A 20,761-nucleotide genomic window follows, 5' to 3' on the forward strand; every position below is an offset into this window, starting at 1 on the left:
ATATTACCTGTTGGTTTTTTTTATCTTGTTTCTAGTAGTGTATAGGTTACAATAAATATAATACTCACTAAGTATACTTTTTGTAAGAGTACGTCTTTTTTATCCATACCAAACATTTCAATGAGGACAGAAAATAATTCGGATTTTCATATGATTGGATGAATTTTGCTGTCAAAAAAAAAAAAAAAAAAAAAAAAAAAAACTAGCCCTTTGTGCCCATACAAGCCATTGAAACTTTGTTTCTTGCTCTTGTACGATTATTGTCTTTAAATGTATTATCCTAAATTTTCAAACCATAATTTAAATTAGCTGGTCCATATGGTTATGATTGTACCATTTATTTAACTGAGTAAATTTTACAAGCCAAGGGGCGCCTTATATTTTGACTAAACATAAACTTTTGTGACACTACCAAGTTTTTTTAATAGCTAGTATATAAAAATCTTGAACGTACATCAATATTATTATATCTTTATAAGTAAAATCTAGTACAGCAATACTAAATTTCGAACTGTCCAAGATGATTCATTAAATTGGTCAGTTTGTTTACTCTTCTGAATTGCAAGCATTGGTATAAAATAGGCTAACTTTATCCGGAATCAACACATCTTGTCATTAGCCTCCTTTAGTTTCTTCTGTTCGCTTCTACATTATCTTTGAAAGCAGCTCAAGGCATCATCCAAACAGAAGAGAATTGTCGTATTCTTGAAGGTCTCTGCATGCTCCTAAACGCTTCTAGCACATTAAATAATGTAAATGTTTTAAAGTTGTTAGTGATTAAAGTACTCTAATCATAAATTAGAACTTTAGTATAACGGTAAGTGCATATTATATCATTTGGTTCATTCAGATTGCAGATAGACTTGTACGTTAGCGTTTCAATACTTCATTGTTACAGAGCTGTATCGCTGTATATACATCAATGACAACAAAATAATTGGTATTCTAATTGAGTGAGGATAAAAATACAGATTCTGTATGTTAATCTGAATGTTTTATATGAATCCGGACATATTTTAATCTGTACAAAGTCATTACTGATGGATTGAAATTTTCTATGCTTACAGATTTTATGTATTTTGTGACGACATCAAAAGCGTCTTGGAAAGGGAGGTATGTGTCAAAGAGAATTAGACGGAAATTGCCCCTTATTATGTCTTAATCTCTCTGTTCTGGTATTTAATGTTTCTAGTAATTCCTTTTTGAGGGATAATCGTGGGTGCAAACCCTTGAAGAAAAAATAAAAAAAGATCGCCCACCCAAAAAATAAGGGCTCTTTTTTTCTAACTTTGATCTGAAATTCGTTATAGAACCAAAAAGCGGTACCAGCAGAGTTATTCAGGTTTATTCGTTTCTCAAAAAAAAAAAAAAAAAAAAAAAAATGAATCATCAGTTAAAAGTATAATCAGTAAACGTTTAACCATATCACTACAGCTGTTAACAGAAGAAGAAAATGCAGAAACATGGCATCCCCTCGCATACATTTACATTATCTAATTTGCGCATGCAGCACTAATAGAAAATTTTGTCTGAAAAAAAAAAGTCGGCATAGAACATTTATTCACAAACTAAAAGTGATATCAGTAGGCAGTAGAGAAAATGCATTATATTATTAAAATATTATATATGATGTTGTTCTATTATTATATTAATGTAAAATATGAGGCTTATCATTATGAACTGTGATAAATACAGCATTACTATTGCACTATAATCCTAGTGTCAATTCTAGCATTGATATATCGACAAATATTATTATATGTAGTGGTATTATTGGTATAAGCTATATGATGATAACACTAGAGTCCCTTATGTGGGTTGTAATGGGCTTCATCTATATGTCTGCCACCATTACGGTAAGAGTTCTCTTCATCTTGGTCTATATGAGCGGAGGCTATTGTGGGATGTTGATCACTACTATCGTCGTCTAACACTTCTTCTGAAGTCTGCTTCATTGCGTCTCTTTTCTTGCCTCTTGCAACCCATTTTTTTAAAATTTCTACCTCAATGTTTCCCAGAATCAATTGTTCAACATGGTATAACAAAAGTGGCGTCGATAATACACCAATAGTTCCTGGATCTCCTTTTTGGTAGAGCACATTGATCAATGGTACTCCCATTGCTACAGTCTTTGTGGCACCACAGAACTAGAGAAAGGTACATTTAGTTTGCGTCATGCTGTATTTTGTGTGTAACTTACCATAACAGCTACAGTGTCTTCGCGGCTGTATTGTAATCTGTCTAACCACTTCAATCGACCACATATCGATTTTGGATACGGTAATCTGGCGAAGAAAAAGGATACGAAAGAGAACAAGACATAGAAGCAGAAATTCAATATAACAATGGCAGCAATGTCTTTTCCAGCAACAGCGGAGAATGACCCCGCATGAACTGCGTCTGAAAACACTGACCAAACCATCAACAATAAACAAAAACTACTAACATCAGATAATCTGCATTTCACCTTAAACTTTGCAACAGGCTCAGTAAAAGCAATCTGAATTAACTGTCCAACCACAAGAGGTAACAGTACTGTTAATCCTAATTGCTTAAGAACCATTATAAAGTCGACTGAACCTCCTGCTGTGTTGGCACTTTCATCTTCTGGGGAAGCAGCGATTAGCGGCCCTTGAAATACAGAGACCAGGGCGGGTGACACGAAAATACCTTTGGAATATATAAATATTTATGATCAAGAAATAATAATATGACGTACCTAAAACATTTCCCAACGCAGCGTTCATGAGTGCTACAAAGAGGATATAATTTAGAATTCTATAATGATGCGTCTAGATTGTTTTATACCTGAAGCTTCATTTCCATCTGCATTTTTTGTCATCACTACATTAGATGAAACAGTGGTAGGAGTACTAGCGGCGATGACAACACCGATCAACAACAGAGAGTTTACAGGCATATGGAGTTTAAAGAATAATAAGATGAGACCGAATACAAAAAAAGGTATCATAATCAAATTAATGACTTGAATCAAAAAATGAAGTCGAACACGGAGAAGGGTCTGGGCCAATATCCTTGTACGAAGAGACAAACCAGAGATTAAGAAAATAATAACAACGGCGCCTTAATAAAAAATTGTTTAGGTTACGAAATAAACACTAGGTGATGATGATATAATTACCCCACTTTATACTCCATTCGGCACGGATGTAACCATTTTTTCGGCCAACATCAGGGAATCTCCAGGCCAAGATGATAGCGATAACCAACCCCAATAAAAACCAGTATTTTAAAAAGGCATTTTTGAACATTACTTTGGCCCTTTTGAGCTTATCTGGCTGTTCTTCTTTTGGCTGGACATTGTTTGGAGACGAAATCGATTCAGTTGTATCGGAAAAAGAAGTCGATTGTTGTTTGCCTAAATGTGATTTTTGTTGTTGAAAAGGCTTTGAAAATGTGACATCACTTGCAAAAGAAGATGCCTCTTTTAGCATGGTCATATTTTATTTTTGTATTACTTTTAATAATCTATGAAATTTTTTGAAAAACAAAGAAAAAAAAAAAATAAAAGAAATTAAAAAATCATATCTTTATATACTGTGCAGTGTAAATCATATGTTATAAGATCTCAAACTAAGAACAAAAAGAGGAGTACTTTTTATTAATAGGAGTTGCTTCTAGTGAAAAAAAAATGTTACGGTTTGCATAAACAATTATTCCAAACTCCCCAAAAGATCTCTTATCTGAGACTCATTTTTCTACAGTGATTTTCCCGCCCAACTTTGATTATAAAACTACCAAAAATCTTGTTTGTATTTATCTTTTCCTTTTCGCCCTTTTTACATATTATTTTTTTACAGTATTATCACCATGGTAAACTCTAATCAAACTGTGGAAGCCACAGAAATGCTCCCTCGTTTACACGCCCTTACTTTAGCTGATGATGGCTCACCAGCTCAAGATAAAACGGTAAGCTTTAATGCAATAACAATATGCAAACTTTTTTTCTTGGGGCACGAACAACAAAAACGCGAGATATACAATGCATATTAATAAATTTTGTTAGTATATTCGTATTCCTTTGTTTAAAGGCAAAGTCATTCTCCGTATCATCTTAAAGCCTGGATCTTTAGCTGCTGGTGGACAGCCAATTTTGTATACAAATTATCCAGTTGCAGGGTAACAATAAATGATAAATAATTTCTTTGTCATCATTTAGTAATGAACGTGTTTTTTTAGAAGAGAATATGAAAGACACACATTTCATCCTGTCAAGTAAGCACATAGGTGGTTCACATGATTTTTTCAGCTACTAATGTATGATGATAGGTTCATCAAGGATCCAAATTTGCTCCACGCTTATTGTGACGTTAATCTAGATCACCCAGGTGCTTACCAATATAAGGTGGAATACACCGTCAATAACACTAAAAACACATCCGAAGTTGGTTACGTCGTAGCCGAACCACGTATTAATTTACCCAACAGTGAGAAAAAACTGTTACCTTTAGATGGCTTAATGGTGTTGTCCATGGTACCTAAATGGATGGGTCCAATTACTGAATGGAAAAAACTAATTGAAGAAACTGAATACGCTGGGTATAATATGATTCACTTTGTTCCTTTACAAAAACGAGGCGATTCAAACTCGCCGTACAGTATTGCTGATCAACTCACTTTCGACGACGATGTCTTCAATGCCAAAGATCGCAACAAGTCCAACAAGGAGAAATTAGCCATTGTGCAATCTGCCATCAAGAACATTCACACCAAAAACGGTATCCTCAGTCTTTCTGATGTAGTCTGGAATCATACCAGTAACAGTTCTCTGTTTTTGTTGAAACATCCTGAAGCAGGTAAAATGTGCAAGGAGGAAAAATGGGGGGGGGGGTATGTCTTTTCACTAACGTATCTTGTATTTTTTAGGCTACAATCTTCATAATTCACCTTATCTTGTTCCTGCATATGAATTGGATACTGCACTTATCGAGCTCTCCGGGAATATGGAAAAAGAAGGTTTGCCTGTCGATATCAATTCCGATAGTGACGCTAGTACCATAATCAATTACATCAAGAATCACACATTTAAGAACTTGAAGCTTTATGAGTACAAAGTAATCGATGTGACCAAGTATGTCAATGAAGTTCGTCAAGCTCTGAAGTCTAGCAATTTCAAGGATGTAGACCCTTCTGCATACGAAAACGTATCTCATTTGCAACTTAAGGAGCGTACCAAACTTTTAGGCAAAGACGTTATTTTAAATGGGCATTTAGGTACCCGTTTCCACAAGTCAGTTGATATTCCCAAGGCTCTTTCTTTCTTATTGGCATTTAATGGAATAACTGGAACCGATCAAGTATCATGTGATCGCGTTGATTCTTTGACAGATTCTTTCCAAGGATTATTGAATGATTATAACTTGCCATTTTATGAAGAGTATGATGAGGAAACCCGAGTTGCGTTGGATAATATCAAGGGTAGACTTTTATTTACGCGCTTAGCTGAAAATGGTCCCAAGTTAGGTCGTATCACTAAGAGGTATATATTAACATTCCAACAGTAACATTATGTATATATTAACGCCATTTATCTAGTAACCCCGTCATTGAAACTTATTTCACTCGCCTTGTGGATGAAAAGAATGATCATCCTGCAGGTAGTATGATGTTGGCAAATAACGGTTGGATCTGGAATGCAGATCCTCTTGTGGATTTTGCAGGACCTGGATCTATCGCCTACTTACGTCGTGAAGTCATTGTTTGGGGCGACTGTGTTAAGCTTCGTTATGGACAATCTCCCGAAGACAATCCTTGGTTGTGGAAGCATATGCGTGCATATACCGAACAAGTGGCTGGTATGTTCCATGGTATCCGTATTGATAATTGCCATTCTACACCCATTCATGTCGCCGAATATTTCCTGGATGCTGCTCGCAAAATTCGTCCTGATTTATATGTTCTGGCCGAATTGTTTACTGGTTCCCCTGAAAAAGACAATGCCTTTGTTTCCCGTTTGGGTATTCATGCTTTAATTCGTGAGGCTATGCAGGCTTGGGATACTCATGAATTGTCCCGTTTGGCTCATCGTCACGGTGGTAAACCTGTTGGTAGTATGGATGAGGACATGATCTGGAAGACGGTTAAATATGAAGGTAAAGAGCACGAAGAGGTTCTTCATATCCCTGTGACTAGCGGTAGTATGCCCAGGGCTCTTTTCATGGACTGCACTCATGATAATGAAACTCCATTCCAAAAAAGAACTCCTCAAGATGCTTTGCCCAACGCTGCTATTGTTGCCTTTTCTGATTGTGCTATAGGTAGTGTTAAGGGTTACGACGAAATCTATCCTAAGCTCTTAGACATTGTTAACGAAACATCTTGCTACGATCCCAACCCTCAACATAGTACCGGTATTATTGAAGCGAAGCACAAATTAAATGCCCTTCATCAAAAAATGTGTCTTGAAGGTTACCGCGAGGTTTACGTGCATCAAGAAAATGACTTTTTATTGGTCCATCGTCAGCATCCCAATTCTCACTCTGGCTACCTGCTTATTTCAAGAACTGCTTTCCCGGGTCAAGGAACTGGTCATTCACCTATTCAACTTCGCAAGTCTGAAGCAGAATTTGAATTTGCTTACTCTCTTAAGGTTGACAGCGACAAGGCTGTATCATCTAAATATTTGGAAGGTCTTCCTGCTCATCTCGAGACATTAGAATCGCCTCGTTTTGATCATCACACTGACGATAAGGGTCAATTTGTTGAAGTTATCCTTCCAGACAACTTTACTCCTGGTTCCATTTGCGTTATCAAAACTTCTATTGGTGAAAAGTATGAAAAAATCCATCAGGTGGTCATGTCTATCGGTGACGATGTTGTGAAAGATCTTGGACTTTTGGACTGTAATGTTATTCTCTATCGCTGTGAAAGTGAAGAGCGCGATAGTACTTCCGAGGATATATACAATATTCCCAATTATGGAAAGTTGGTTTATGCCGGTCTCCAAGGTTTCATGTCTGTTTTAAAACCCATCATTGCCAATAACGATTTGGGCCATCCCTTCTGTGATAATTTGCGTGGTGGACATTGGGCTCTTGATTATACAATCAATCGACTTAAGACGTATCAAGCTGACTATCCTAATATTGGTTCATTAGTCCAATGGCTTGAAAAGCGTGCCTCTTTGATTCAAGAAGTACCTGATTTCTTAATGCCCAAGTATTTTGCATTGACAGTCAAGACTGCGTACGACAAGGTGTATAGTCATGCTTTAAGCTTAATGTCCCCATTGGTTCAACATGGTGATACTTTTATTAAACAATTAGCCATGACAAGTGTTCAAATGCTCGGAAAAGTTCCTTCGACCGGACTCTGTCCCAGTAAAGCTACCCCTTCTTTGGCTGCTGGCTTACCTCACTTTACAGTCGGGCATATGCGTGTCTGGGGTCGTGATGTAAATATTTCTCTCCGTGGTCTCCTTATGGTTACTGGTCAATATGAAGAGACCAAAAATCACATCATTGCGTTTGCTGGATCGCTTCGCCATGGTCTGATTCCCAATTTGTTAGATTCAGTGCGTCGTCCTCGTTACAATTCTCGTGATTCCGTTTGGTTTTTTATGCAAGCAATTCAAGACTACTACAAGCTCGCTCCCGATGGAAAATCTATCTTGAATGTTAAGGTCCCTCGTCGTTTCCCTAAAGATGACAAATTCGTTGAAGTAGAGGAAGGTTACAAGTACACATCTACAATTGCTGAGATTATCCAAGAAATTATGGAACGACATGCACGAGGCATCCACTTTAGGGAATATAATGCAGGAATTCAAATCGATGAACAAATGTCCGATAAAGGTTTTAATATCGATATCGATGTTGATTGGGAATCTGGTGTTCTTGTGGGCGGTAACATTTGGAATTGCGGTACATGGATGGATAAAATGGGTGAAAGCACAAAGGCTGGAAATAAGGGACACCCTGGTACTCCCCGTGATGGTGCTCCTGCTGAAATTACTGGTCTCTTAAAGAGTTCTCTTCGCTGGATCAATCAATTAATTGAAAGGGGTGAATATAAATGGAAGGGTGTGGATCAAATCAAGGATAAAAAGATGGTCACTTTTAAGCAATGGAACGATCTTTTAGAAAAGAATTTTGAACGTGTGTATTATATTCCCAAGGACAAGTCGGATGATAAGAACTACGATGTTATCACTAAAATTGTAAATCGTCGTGGTGTCTACAAGGATGTCTACAAAGCTACTGAAGCATACACGGAATATCAACTGCGCCCTAACCTCTTTGTTGCTATGGCCGTTGCACCTGAACTTTTCGATAGAAAACATGCTCAAGAATGTATCCGTATTTGTAAGAATATTCTCGTCGGACCTCTTGGCATGCGTACCTTAGATCCTGCAGATCAGCAATACAAGCCTTATTATTTTAACAGTGATGACTCTGGGGATTTCCAAACATCCAAGGGCCGTAATTATCATCAAGGCCCTGAATGGGTCTGGCCGCTCGGTTATTATCTTCGTGCTGCTCGCCACTTCGAAGCACTCGACCCTCAAGAGATTGCTCGTATTTTAAGTAAGCATCGTGATTATATCAGTCAAGATGCTTGGTGCGGTCTTCCTGAATTAACAAACAAAGATGGTGAAATCTGCCACGATTCTTGTGCAACCCAAGCTTGGTCTGCTGCCACTTTATTGGACTTAATCCATGATTTAATTGAAGGGGACAACTTTTAAAGAACATCTCTCCCATCCCCTTTAGTATTTTTGCATTCCCCTTTTTTAAGAATAAAATCTGTAATTTTAATAATAAAAAAAAAAATTAGGGACTAGGTTAAAATAGCTGTGGGAAATACGGACCTCTAGGTCCTAATTTTATTGGCCCGTGAAAATATTCAAAATCCAGAGGATGTGATTGATTTTATAACCAATTGAATAGCACTCCAGAGGATGTAACCATATAATTATAAAAAAGCTTCAATCAGGACAATAGCTATGAGATTACAACCCGACTGATGATATGTGATTATGCACAAAATGAGTTGTAAGAAGGTAAAATCCTTAGATTTAGGACTTTGACTATGCTAAATTATAATGAAAAAGATGCTGCTAATATGATTGCGTGTTCCCGTCTAGTGTTCGAACTTTTCGAGCTTGCACCGATCTTGCGCCAGTTCGAACGAAGCTCGAACCGAGTTTTTGTACTCGAGCTTGCGCCACTTTTTTTGGGTTCGAGCGAGCTTCAATCGATGCTCGCTCGAAGCTCGCTCGGCTAAAATGTCGATAGTAGTCACTTTAAAGTTAAGGTCCTTGAAAGACTACAGATGGCATTTCCCCTTGATTTTAATCTTTTCTTCCCTTTACCATTTTTATTTATTTATGCTCTAATAATTCCAATTAAAATGCTTTGGACTTTTATTTAATTGTACAACCAGCAAACACATTTACCATAGAAAATGAAACAGTGTTGCACACTATACCCAACTAAGCCAATTTTTTACAGCAACCATAGTAACATGACATAGCAGAATTAATTTAAACTTTCATGTTCACAAATCCAAATGTATTATAATTATAGATGCAGTAATAGTTTGATTTAATTATCCGAATTTGGTGTTAAGGCTGGTGAAAAAAAAAACTTTTTCTTTTTCCAACTTCTATTTCAATAAATAACAATTTTATTATCATAATTTTCTGTAATTAACATCACTTTGACGTGCACTTTGTGTAATAAAAAGGGCGAGCGAGTTCGAGCTATCGTATTCGCAACCGAGCCGAGCTTAAGAAACTTCGAGCGAGCTCGAGCTGCAAAAAAACGCATCCGAGCGAGCTTCGACTGGAACACGATCGAAGCTCGCTCGAGAGTTTCGATCTTCATTCCGAACACTAGTCTCTACTGATAGAATTTAATACATAAAATGAGCAGCGCATTCCTGTTTGTTTTTTAAAATTTAGCATCTCTTTGAGTGTATATTATTAATATAGTTTACTAAATAAATTACCAACTATTTGTAAACAGCAAGATATACGGTTTGTTTTTCGAAACATGATGTTTCGGGAGAATAGAGCTAATCGCACCAAATCTTGGCATAATAAGTCAATACTGTTCAATGAGTCTGTGGGCTTTACTTCACAATATCCAAGCGTCACACCATTTGACTTTTGGTTAAAATATTTCATCACACCATCGGGCCGAGAGGAGCTCGTGTTTTCTTCTTTTCTATTAAGCCTAAAGAATAGATTAAATACCTCTTTTCACTACTATAAGTAATGCGTTATATTTACCACAATAGATGCCTGTTTATTTCGGGAATATGCAGTAGTGGTGACAGGATAGGATCGATGTAGTTTGTGGTAAGTTCCATTTCACTAATTTGATCAACCTTTTTGAAATTTGGCAACTTATTTATGCTTTTTTTTTTAATAGGTATGATGTAAATACATGATCTCCTTAATATAAATATTTACCAATTTATGTAGATATCAAGGATTTTAAAATCATCTTCCGAAGATGTTATATAAAGATCCATAATGTCAAGTTTCAACTTGTTTCTCTTTGATTTTTCATCCACTCCCTTTATTGAATAAATGATTAGATTAAATGAATATACATCAAATCTTATTATATTTACTCTTAGTAATCTAGACAGCTCTGTGTAAGTATTGTCACCAACTTTAGCATCTTTGTCAATATACTTCTCTTCTACTGTCTCTTTCAGAAGTTTGATATTATCTTCCCCCATTATTTCAATTAGTTTAGGATCAATTTCATGATGCTTTAATAATATTATGCCTTTGGATCCCCTAAATTAAGTAATGGTCAGTGAAATAAGTATTGTAAATAAGTATCATATTACAGAATTTCTTGACACTCGTTTCGTAAAAAAAATCCTGATTTTTTCGATTTGTCGTCACACCATTTTACGTATCTTGTTAGAGGCTCAATTACATCTACATTATTTCTGAGTTTGTAAGTTGGTAATGCTGAATCATTGTTGGTTTCAATAGAATCTGCCATAGTGTAATGGCGAGACAGTTTAAACTTAAGATCGTTTAAACTGTTCTCCACCATTTTGAAATTGTCCCTTGCCATAAATTTCTTATGGACAAAATCCGGCAACGGCCAATTCTCGACTACAATATTTTGGCTTGTGAGAACTGTTGCCCCCAGGTCCTCAAACTTCACCAATTGCTTCCAAGGTATTTTTTCATACACGGTTTCGCATTGGCGATCTACATAATAGGATTAGGCAAGGATCATTTTCTATTGGTTATGATCTTACTGATTGAGTTCCTGAGGGATTCCTTCACACCAGAAACTCTTTGGCTGTGCAATATTTCACTAGTGTGGGGAGTGGTTAAACATAAGTTTGGAAATTAGTAGTAATTGCTATTTTTGCTTTTATATATAGATATCGTTACCACGGGACTTGGGATTGACGTACAATCTCACTTCTTTTTTCCATCGTCCCAAGTCCATTCCACGAACGTTCTCTAGTTTATAACGGTTTAGTATTTTAATAAAGAAATTATGTAAAGCCATACCTCCATAACAAACATCGTTCCAGGTTTTCTTTTTCCCAAAAATTCCTATAAACTCTGTGCCATGAAACCGGTACAAGGCTTTGAGAAAACCCGTTAAAGTTTCCCAAATTTCACGACTCGTCAAACCCGTGTTAATTAGTTGTTCCATTTGGTTTTTCTGTTCCGACGTTCTAACGGCTGCATTGAGTTCAAGATGCTCAGCATCTGACAGTTTCTGATACCCCTCAGAAAGAATCTTGGGGGTTAAATAAGTTGACCCAGATTCTCCACCAAGAATCTTTTCCTTTTCTTGCTGGCAGTAGACATTGTACTTGCTGATGCCACGGGATCTTTCAGGCAAGATGACGTCCTGATTGTGGTATCGACCGATAAGTGCCTTCACCTCTTCCAGGGTGATCGTTGGATCATCTTGTCTGCATTCCAACCATAAGTCCATATCTGCTGCTTTACGTCTATCTGCTTCTGCGCGAATGCGAGTGTAAGAGACAGTTTCAATTCTAGAGACGAGTGACATTTTTTTTAATATAAAATAAAAGAAAGAATTTAAAGTCTAAAGCCACACCCGCCAATAAATAAAAAATTATTTTTGATGACGTTTGTACTTTTTTTTTTTTGTACTTTTTTTTGTGCTTTTTTGTGATTTTACCAGTAAAATGAAAATTTGACGTCAAAATTTAGCTTGCACGGAGGTCAAAATGATCTTTAATTTTTTAAATTAGTGGGGTGAGGTGAATGCTGTATCTGTACTTGAACTGGACCCTTCATCTAATCTGGTTGTCAAATTTGAATGGGAGCTTGATCCTTCACCTGTTTCTGACTCTGTGTTGCTACATATCAATCTGAGTTTTATTTTCTTCTTTGCATGAGTGGTAGAAGCCGCCAAAGAGTCGATACCATCTATGATTATACTTTTTTGAGCTTGAGACTGTTGATACTGCGCACTAATATCAAATTCAGTGATATGTTTTTTTTTATTATGGGGGAAAAGCTTGTCATAAGTAGTGATGAAGGCTTTTCTTAAACCCTTCTGTGTATCTTGATACGTGGTATATGGTGTTAGCCAATCAACAATTAATTGATTATTATTTCCATTATTGTTTATAAAGCCAATTATGGTGCTTCTTTAAAGGAGGACCACTGAACTTCTTTTATCTCTTTATCAGTGATACCTGCCCTTGTCTCGTCTATTAAAAAGCAACTGTTAAATAATGATCGATGTACCTACAATGTTTAACATACTGATCAAGAGAAGAATAGCCTCCCTCAAATCCTGTCTTTGCATGTCATGCTTTGACGTTGTCACCCTCTTTTGCTTAGTAGCCGGGGGGTTTTCGGTCACTTTATATGAAGGACCTTTCACTAAATTTGAATAACTGGTATGAAGAATTTGCAACGTCTTTAACTACATCTTTACCTTGTCCTTCCTCAACACTCTTGTGTCTCTCAGCAAAATACTCAAGGTTGGAGCTGAGAGAACCTCCATTCCTATCTTCGTACTCCTGCAAAAAACCCTCACCAGCTTCTATAAAAAAATGAGTACAGTAATGCCACAAGTTTTTAAAATCCCATCAACTTACCGGTCCCCGAGATCACGTAATGGGCACGGTTGTACCCAACTACCTTTCTCACAACCGCACAAACTACATGGGCTTCTGATTCCCGGCCGATCTTTTCCAGTAAAGCTTTTAACCTGTAAAAGTTACTGTAATCCGTTCTAGTACGGAAGCGATAACCCAAACTTCGTTGCACCGTAGGAGTCAACAATTGTTCGGATTGTTCATAATAAGAATTCCAATGCTCCCTCTCTTCTGCGGTCATCTGTTTAAAATCCTTAGCTGCAGCAATAGCACCTTTACCTTATAAAGATCGGTTAAAATTACTATGTAAATTTTTCAAGTAACAAAAACCTACCCTTATATTTACGTAGGTACGCATAGTAGGGTTGAAACCGTCTAGGCTTTACCTTGAAACTGAGCAAACCACTTTGAACTCGTCTGGCGAGATCATTCCCAATCTTTTCGTCAGTAACATTTGGAAAGCATTCTTTCAAACGATTTGTAGATTCCTGCATTGCTTCCAAAATAATTGCTTTCTCCCTGCGAAGCATCTCTGAATAGGAAATTGTTGACATTTTAAATTTAAAAACTGAATGAAATAAGGAAATGTCTAGACCTCCGTATTTTTTTCAAACGTATTTTTTTGTACCACTTACAGGAATTCTGGCCAGAAGACCAGCAGACCAGTATGATTGCACCTATTTACAGTCCAATCCCAGCTATTCACGGTTCGTGAGTTCCAAAAACTCAAGAACTCTGCCTAGGAGGTCGCCCTCCTATTGCAAAGACTAGCCGCAGCCGCAATATCACAATTATATATCTTTTTCGATTTAGCTTCTTTTCAAAGAAACAAGAGTCACTACTAAACTAACCTTTTTATGTGATCGGTTACTTTCATACGATAAAAGAAGTATGTTAAGGAAAAAGAAAAGGAGAAGAACAAAGTGTGTGAACCAGCTTTATTTATTGATAAACAAGCTTATGTCAGGATGATTTCATTTGTCTATTTTATCATCCGTAATGTTTGAGCCTTTACTTAAAATAGAAACAGTTGCAAAAACCTCCCAAGCAAGTCAGAGCTTGGTAATTGTCTATCTGCATTCCAGTAGCAGCTTGTAATGACAGTAAAGCAGATTTTATGGAAAACAGAAAACGATCATCCAATGAAGTTTAGATGATATGGCATGTCAATCGACGTGTAGACCATCACGTTTGAAAAAATACGTTTGAAAAAATACGTTTGAAAAAAATACGGAGTTCTAGACATTTCCTGAAATAACAAAGTTTTTTTTTTTTTTTAAAAAAAAATTGAGGACTTCCAATAAAAATTGACAATTATCATTTAAAAAAGTGTTTTGTTAACATATGGTGTTGGTATATTTATTTTTTAAGAGTATCGAAGTTAAAGCATAAGAGAGCAATATAATTTTCAACAACTTAAGTTACGGTATTGTATTTTAGACCATTTGATTTTTTACCTAAGCCAGCGATATATTCAATGCGGGGAAAGGGTAAAGACCCCAAGCGGAAGTAAAGGATCCCCTCAAAAGCCGCTGGGAGCTTCAGCCGTTCAGGCGGAGAGTTACCAGCGGACAAGGCCCGGTGGAGCCCTGAACGAAAATTTCCCAGTAAAAAAAAGTTTTTTTTTTAAGGGAGTAGTGAAGACGGGTATATTTGCCCTGTGTGACTGAAGAGTTTTGAATTTTGATCCTTTTCGGACTGAATCTTAAATAAATCATCGTTCTTTCTGTTATATCTTAGTTTGGGTTATTAAGCTTTTGTTGGATAAGCTTCGTTTAATCACTGTAATTTATAATTGAATATCTGTCTCTTATATCATCTGTATATCTTCGTACGCGTGTTATTGTAGTCTTTTTCAACAGTATTGGATTTATTGTCATTGTTTCACTGCCAATTCTAATCCCGTATATTTTGTGTTTATTCTAACTCCTCTGAATAATCACCGTCAAAGATCCTGCCTATATTACTTGGTGGAGTAGCTGGGCGCCTTTGACTACAAGTCTTTTTTTTTATCTAAAATGTTCAACAATAACATGCAACAACAACAACAGCAGCAGTTCCAATTGTTTCTCCAGCAACAGCAACAGCAGCAACAACAGCAACAACAAACAATGTATCCCATGTATAATCACACAAATACTATTAATGGTGGTATGCCTTTGGGTATGGGAGCCCCATCGACCTTCTTGGGTGCTACACCGGTCTATCTTGCCAGTACGTCTGGGTATACTCCTGGAATTGTCCCTTTTGGTGGTGACTCTCTTGAAGGGGCTGATAGTATCTTTGAGTTTTTAGATCAGGTTTCATACCTAACGGCTTTTCGCGATGCGGCTACGGATTTGGCGAAAATAGAAATAGTGGGTGGCTTTCTCCGTGATGGCGCTCGTGCATGGTTTCACAGCAAGAACTGGAGCATTGTATCTTACGGTGATGAAGACCAGACGGGCAGTTTTGTCCACTCGTTCATCAATCAGTTCTTGAATGAGGTAACAAAATACCGATTACGTATGGAGTTTAATAGAAAAACCCAAGGAGCCCATGAGGATGCGGTTAGCTATATCAAGGATAAAATCGTAATTTTCAAGAAGTTCTCCCGGGTGAATTCTCGAACTGAAAGTGCATTGGTTGCTGATATCGTCCAAGGACTCAATTTACATTCTCTAAAGAATTTACGTGCTGCACCTGCATCAATTGAAGACCTCAAGGCACAACTTACGCAAGCGGAATGGATTGCTAAGGAAGAACTGAAAATGCAGCTTGCTCCCATCATCAATTCTTCGTATACTTCATTCCTCTTTTAGCTATGGCACAAGGTACAGTAAATCTTCAAGCTGTAAATGTACACCAATTAGAGGCGTTAAAGCAACAATGGGATCTATTCCAAATGCAACAATCCATGTCTCATTTACATGTTCAGCCTGTATCTGCACCCTCCTACCCACATGAAGGTGCTAGACGTAATGTTAATGGGAATCCAAGTCAAGCTTCGGCTAGTGTCGCGGCGCCATCGTCGTCGATTCTGCCAATCCCGAGAGTTAATGAAGCTCCGCCAAACCTTAATCCTCGATCGTGTTTCAACTGCAAAGGTGATGGTCATGTCCAACGTCATTGCAACGCACCATGTAGTAACTGTGGAGATACTTCTCACACCGTAGGTGGTTGTCGAAAGCCTCGTCAACAGGATTTTCAAGGGGGACGTCGCCAGTAGGTAACGCCGTCCATCTTACCAATGTTATGTTACATAACACAAAACCTACTTTAATAAATGCATCTATACCGGGAGGCAATGAAGACGTGGAGATGGAACCCAAGGAGGAGTGGGAGGCCCAAAAACGAGCTATGCGACTGGCTCAATTGGCTAAGGCGAGGGAAAGAAAGAAGGAGCTAGCTATCATGGATCGGGAAGCGGAGATGAAAGGATTACCTAAACCGTCTGAGGTTTACAAGGCGGTGAAGAAACACCCATTGCTGCTAGACGAAAACGGTCAATTGAAGGCTGGATTTGACCCGCGAGAGTGGTTAAGCAATCAGATGGTATCGATTCCATTTATTGAACTTTTAGCAAAATGCCCTGACTTGAATCTGAAGACGAAGGAGGCGTTAGGTTATTCTGGGCACAAAGTTGTTACTCATGCTGTCGGCGTCTTATCTGACTCTGGAGAGATGATGATGAGGGAAGTAAACGTCTCGTCTTCTGTCGAGAGATTGACGAATCAAAAATTATTTAGAAATAAGATACTCACGCACAATTTCCCTAATAGAGCCAATCCTGGTCACAGTGGGGTTGATCTTATGGTGGTTCAAGTTGCCATTGGAGACGGTGATTATGATGCATTACTAGATAATGGTGCTAGTGCTTCTATCATGCCATTATATATCCTCGAAAGCCTGAAGATGTCTCATTTAATTGAACCTGTTCAAAACCTTACTTTGAGCTTTGCCGGTCGTAGGCAAGAGAAAGCCCTGGGTTTGATTAGAGGAGTCTCATTGTTGTTCTCGGAGGAACTTGAAGTAGTTCATACCTTTATTGTCTGCGATTTTCCCAACTTTCCGTTGATTCTTGGTGTAGATTTTTTTAAAGGTGCCCGAGCCGTGCCAGATGCTTTCCGCAATGAGCTGGTGTTTGACATCATGGAAAGGGAGAATGATGAAGTGGTGACATGTCAAATAATCATTGATACACACGTAGGTGACGGGGTTAACAAGGTGGTTGACCACTCTAATTCGAGAGTTGATGGCCCATCTATCAAGGTTATGCACATAAATTTAGCCCCAGGGATTGATGACCAAGAGGTGGTGGTGTTATCGGAAGAACTGAGTCTGGATCCTTTGGAAGTTGCAGTGACCTCTATTCAGTATGCACAGCCCACACTCGTTGAAAATGGAGTGAATATTCGTATGCTCGTACCCGCGTTCTCTTCCTTTTTAACTGGAATGACGTTATGTCCAACGGTAGTCCACCCTACCCGTATTGCTGAGACCGTGATCGCTAATGCAAGTAATGACAGGCTGACATTGCCAAAGGGATCTGCTATTGGGGTTCTTGCTTTTGTGGATTGTGGGAATGATTTTCAAGAGATATTGCGTAAGGACAACGTAGTGACTGAGGTATCGATTGTAGAAGACTACATGAGACAGTTAGTAGACTATCCGGGTAGTGAAGCTGTTCCCTCGGTTGTGAATAGTCCCATCTACTTACCTGCTGAAGCCATTAGCAATGTCAACCCACACCATCATGTCACGCTGGGAATCCACACTCTGGTGGCTGATGACTTAACTGGAAAGAGGAATAATGGAGCCTCTGAAACTCTTGTTGTTGAGAGCGGGTCTACGGCGGGTGAATTGAACGCTGCTGAGAGCGGTAACGGTGGCAGCGGGTAGTGTCTTGGATACGGAAGGATTTGACATCAACCCTGAGCTCAGTGAAACTGAACGGATGCAGTTGCTTAAAATTTACAAAAACATAAAAATGTGTTTGTCACATCATTGAAAGAAATAAAGCGTTTAAATACTGACCCATATATAATTAAGTTGAAGGAGGGAGCTAAGCCGTACCGATCCCGTTCTTATATGATTCCGCATGATGCACAACAATGGCTCAAGGAGACCCTCAATGAGCTAATAAACACTGGGAAGATTGAAGTGGCGGAGGCTAATTGTGAATGGGCTGCTGGAGCAGTATTAATACCCGCCGATATCGACAAGCGTCACAAGAAGAAGAAAAAGGTCATTCGGGGTAAGTCTCTGGAGTACAAGTTCAGCAACTCTAAGGTTCCGGCTAACGATGGAAGGAAGATATGGGGGAGCAAAATTTATAATACTACAGTGCAAGATATCTGTGAAGAGGAGGATGAAGTTAAGGATAATATGGATCATTTCATCGAAGACAAATATGGATCACTATCAGATCAATATAAGGGTAAACAGGCCCTGTTGGAAGATGGAACAGTGATCGAATACACGTCTATGACCCCGGCCGTATCAACCAAAGATTTATATCGTCTATGCATCGATTATAAGCGACTCAATTCTGAAACAGTAAGAGATGCGTATCCGCTACCTGACATAAATATGCTTTTCACTCAACTCGGAACTGCTCGATACATGTCTATCATGGACGCTTTGAAAGGATTTTGGCAACTACCTCTACACCCGGAGTCACGAAAATACACGGCGTTTATCACCCCTTTCGGGATTTACCAGTGGACAGTATTGCCTATGGGCTTACATTCTTCTCCCTCTGTATGGCAGAGATGCATGGATACTACTTTCTCCGAAGCGCTATATCTATACTTCATGATGTATATTGACGATGGGTTGGTTTATTCCGTTACGTTTCAGGACCATTTGAAACACTTGGATACTATACTGGGATTAGCATCTGGAGTTGGATTATCTATGTCTAAGAAAAAGTGTAGGTTTGGATATCAAGAACTCAAATTATTGGGGTATAACTGTGGTGTCAATGGGTTTCGAATGGACAATGCTAAAGTTGAGCGCATAGTTAATTGGCCTGTACCCCGCAATGCAAGTGAAGTACGTACATTTTTAGGGGGAGTCCAGTATTATCGGCGGTTCATTGATCATTTATCAGAAGTCACCCGAGGAATGACCAAGTTGCTGAAGAAAAATGTAAAATTCTACTGGGATCAGGAAGCACAGAATAGTTTTGACCAATGTAAGAAGATGCTTTGCACTGAACCTGTTCTTATACATCCTAGATTTGATCGAGAATTTGTGCTGTACACGGATGCTTCAAGACAGGCTATTTCTGGTATATTATCTCAAGCTGATATTGACAATCCTAATTTGCTGCACCCAATTATTATGGAAGCCGGGCTTTGATTGGAAGTGAGAAGAATATGGCTGTTTATGAAATTGAACTCCTAGCTATCGTATACTTTTTGAAGTTCTTTCGTTATTATCTTTTGGGGAACAAATGCAAAGTTGTCACTGATCATCAAGCGTTAAAATACATGATGAAGATTAAAGAGGACTCGAATGCTAGGGTAGTCAAATGGTTGCTTAGCGTAATGGAGTATGACTTTGAGATCTATTATCGTCCAGGATCCCAAAACGGCAATGCTGATGCGTTATCAAGAATGCCTCATGATCACCTATCACTTGATGAAATGCCGTCCGTTGATGAAGTGATTACCGATGGTTATCTGCCCGTGTATAATGTTGCTAGTGGTGCGAGCCGTAGCAAAGAAACCTTTCATGGTGTTGACTCCATCAGATACTATACGTTGTCGCGGTTCCTCTCCGAATTTACATTTGATCCCTCAGTATCTTCTAAGGAAAGAAAGGTTATCCGAAGCCTAGCTCGTAAGTACGTTTTAAAGGACGGTAAGGTGCACAGAAGACCTGATAAATATTATGGGTATCGCGTACTTGTCCGTGATTCCGAGGTACTTGGAGTGCTGAGACTAGTACATGACCATTGTCTAGCTGGACATGCGGGTGTTACTCGAACTTTCCTGAATATTAGCAAGCGATATTACTGGCCAAATTATTTTGATGATGTCAAGTTGTATGTAAATTCGTGTCCTATATGTCAGTCATATGCTGCTAAAAGTGTACCTGCAGTACCATTGATGTCTATCCCCGCCCCTACAACTGGACCGATGACGGAAATAATGCTAGATTTTTGTGTTATGCCTAACTGTACCTCTAGCGGGGGTGTGAATTACATACTGGTCCTTATTGACTTATTTTCCGGATGGGTTGAATGTCATCCTTGTATGACTGAACAAGCGGATATTACTGTCTTGGGATTGTACGAGTGGATTTGCCGATTTGGAGTACCGTATAAGGTGTATTGCGATGGAGGACCCCATTTTGTCGCCCGGATAGTCGATACCATGGTTACCCGGTACGGTATAACTTTATCACTCGGACCTTCTCATCACTCTCAAAGACAAGGAAAGGTAGAAAGAGTGATTCGAACCTTAAAAGGTCTACTGATGAAGATATGTGCACAATATCCTGGATCCTGGGTTACTTGGTTATCTGCGGCCTGTTACATTATCCGAACTAACGTCTATGGTGGCCACGGCTTTTCACCTTTTTTTTTGGTACATGGCCGACATCCCCGTAACATGGTCGACCATACTGAACTTGTTGACCTTTCTGGTTTTGAAAACCCAGTAGCCTTGGATGAAGTTGG

At 38.4% G+C, this 20,761-nt stretch overlaps 5 protein-coding genes across 5 annotated transcripts; 1 reads left to right on the forward strand and 4 right to left on the reverse strand.

The window, feature by feature from the left end:
• Positions 1 to 1,542: 1,542 nt before the first annotated feature.
• On the reverse strand, positions 1,543 to 3,490 carry EV154DRAFT_546498 (SBF-like CPA transporter family-domain-containing protein). Its single transcript, XM_051604698.1, has 5 exons — positions 3,143 to 3,490; positions 2,809 to 3,084; positions 2,720 to 2,752; positions 2,201 to 2,670; positions 1,543 to 2,147 (listed from the first exon to the last, which is right to left on the reverse strand). The coding sequence occupies exons 1-5, from the start codon at positions 3,459 to 3,461 to the stop codon at positions 1,800 to 1,802; spliced, it is 1,446 nt and encodes a 481-aa protein (XP_051450383.1). The 5' UTR covers positions 3,462 to 3,490; the 3' UTR covers positions 1,543 to 1,799.
• Positions 3,491 to 3,738: 248 nt separating this feature from the next.
• On the forward strand, positions 3,739 to 8,803 carry EV154DRAFT_532671 (glycogen debranching enzyme). Its single transcript, XM_051603930.1, has 6 exons — positions 3,739 to 3,930; positions 4,028 to 4,140; positions 4,204 to 4,236; positions 4,291 to 4,817; positions 4,888 to 5,500; positions 5,557 to 8,803. Exons 1-6 carry the CDS (start codon positions 3,832 to 3,834, stop codon positions 8,705 to 8,707), a joined length of 4,536 nt encoding a protein of 1,511 aa, XP_051450384.1. The 5' UTR covers positions 3,739 to 3,831; the 3' UTR covers positions 8,708 to 8,803.
• Positions 8,804 to 9,946: 1,143 nt separating this feature from the next.
• EV154DRAFT_432717 (uncharacterized protein) lies at positions 9,947 to 10,988 on the reverse strand (the record flags this gene model as incomplete). Its single annotated transcript, XM_051596686.1, has 5 exons — positions 9,947 to 10,199; positions 10,256 to 10,381; positions 10,439 to 10,545; positions 10,603 to 10,774; positions 10,828 to 10,988. 5 exons carry the CDS (start codon positions 10,986 to 10,988, stop codon positions 9,947 to 9,949), a joined length of 819 nt encoding a protein of 272 aa, XP_051450385.1.
• On the reverse strand, positions 10,876 to 12,238 carry EV154DRAFT_154761 (uncharacterized protein). Its single transcript, XM_051594127.1, has 5 exons — positions 12,162 to 12,238; positions 11,516 to 12,012; positions 11,393 to 11,464; positions 11,254 to 11,312; positions 10,876 to 11,203 (listed from the first exon to the last, which is right to left on the reverse strand). The coding sequence occupies exons 2-4, from the start codon at positions 11,949 to 11,951 to the stop codon at positions 11,278 to 11,280; spliced, it is 543 nt and encodes a 180-aa protein (XP_051450386.1). The 5' UTR covers positions 11,952 to 12,012; positions 12,162 to 12,238; the 3' UTR covers positions 10,876 to 11,203; positions 11,254 to 11,277.
• EV154DRAFT_532685 (uncharacterized protein) lies at positions 12,160 to 13,884 on the reverse strand. Its single transcript, XM_051603931.1, has 6 exons — positions 13,728 to 13,884; positions 13,427 to 13,660; positions 13,093 to 13,371; positions 12,930 to 13,037; positions 12,755 to 12,868; positions 12,160 to 12,699 (listed from the first exon to the last, which is right to left on the reverse strand). The coding sequence occupies exons 2-6, from the start codon at positions 13,644 to 13,646 to the stop codon at positions 12,626 to 12,628; spliced, it is 795 nt and encodes a 264-aa protein (XP_051450387.1). The 5' UTR covers positions 13,647 to 13,660; positions 13,728 to 13,884; the 3' UTR covers positions 12,160 to 12,625.
• Between the last annotated feature and the right edge of the window lie 6,877 nt (positions 13,885 to 20,761).

Source organism: Mucor mucedo, assembly GCF_025094135.1.
Source record: "Mucor mucedo strain NRRL 3635 chromosome Unknown EV154scaffold_256, whole genome shotgun sequence".
Classification (NCBI taxonomy): domain Eukaryota; kingdom Fungi; phylum Mucoromycota; class Mucoromycetes; order Mucorales; family Mucoraceae; genus Mucor; species Mucor mucedo.